Genomic DNA, 1,107 nt, shown 5'->3' with positions numbered 1-1,107 from the left:
TTTTTCCATCAGATTCATCAGGAGCATGAAAGCTGCAAATCAAACAGCTGTTTCAGAATTTTTTCTCCTGGGGCTGACAGATGATCCAGAACTGCTCCTCCTCATCTTCTACCTGTTCCTGGCCATGTACCTGGTCACTGTGCTCGGAAATCTGCTCATCATCCTGGCAATCAGCTCTGATTCCAACCTCCACACCCCCATGTACTTCTTCCTCTCCAACCTGTCCTTTAGTGACATCTGTTTAGTCTCATGCACCATCCCGAAGATGCTGGTGAACATAGGAGCACAGGATCAGAGCACCTCCTACACAGGCTGCCTCTCCCAGATCTTCTCTGTCTTAGTTTTTGGTGGTTTAGAAAATTGTCTCCTTGCAGTGATGGCCTATGACCGCTATGTGGCCATTTGTCACCCACTGAGGTACACAGTCATCATGAACCCTCAATTCTGTGTCCTGTTGTTTTTTCTCTCCCTGTTTATTAGCACTGTGCATGCCATGCTCCACACTCTGATGGCACTGAGGCTGTCTTTTTGCACAGACCTGGAAATCCCTCACTTCTTCTGTGAACTTGCTCAGATCATCAAGCTCTCCTGTTCCAATACCCTCAGCAATAACATGCTAGTGTATTCGATGGCAGGCTTATTTGCTGGTGTTCCTGTCTTTGGAATCATTTTCTCCTATATGCACATTGTGTCCTCTGTCTTGAGGATGTCATCAAGAGGAAAGTATAAAGCTTTTTCCACCTGTGGGTCTCATCTCTCTGTAGTTTCATTGTTCTATGGGACAGGTGTGGGGGTCTACATCAGCTCTGTAGTTACAGATTCACCAAGGAAGAGAGCAGTGGCTTCAGTGATGTATTCCGTGGCCACTCAGATACTGAATCCCTTTATCTATGCTTTGAGGAACAGAGATATGAAGGAAGCTTTGAGGAGACTCAGTGGTATTTTACTTTCTTTTTTGTCATGTGGTATTTGTTTTAGATTCAGGTTTCCAGAGCAAGTCAAAGTAACAGGATTTGGTGGGAGTTAGAAAACCTGATCCTTTTCTTTGCATACCACAGTTTTCTACAATAATCACATAACAGAATGATTAGGTGGATTTGAAGTTGG

At 44.4% G+C, this 1,107-nt stretch overlaps 1 protein-coding gene across 1 annotated transcript; it reads left to right on the top strand.

The window, feature by feature from the left end:
* The first annotated feature begins 7 nt into the window (after nt 1-7).
* On the top strand, nt 8-1,027 carry LOC104858375 (olfactory receptor 7G2-like). The gene has a single exon (XM_010618592.2). It carries the CDS (start codon nt 26-28, stop codon nt 1,025-1,027), a length of 1,002 nt encoding a protein of 333 aa, XP_010616894.1. The 5' UTR covers nt 8-25.
* Nucleotides 1,028-1,107: the final 80 nt, after the last annotated feature.

This window comes from Fukomys damarensis, unplaced genomic scaffold (assembly GCF_012274545.1).
Source record: "Fukomys damarensis isolate Sample0158 unplaced genomic scaffold, DMR_v1.0_HiC HiC_scaffold_30411, whole genome shotgun sequence".
In the NCBI taxonomy this organism is placed as follows: Eukaryota; Metazoa; Chordata; class Mammalia; order Rodentia; family Bathyergidae; genus Fukomys; species Fukomys damarensis.
This window is presented reverse-complemented; position numbering and strand designations above follow the sequence as displayed.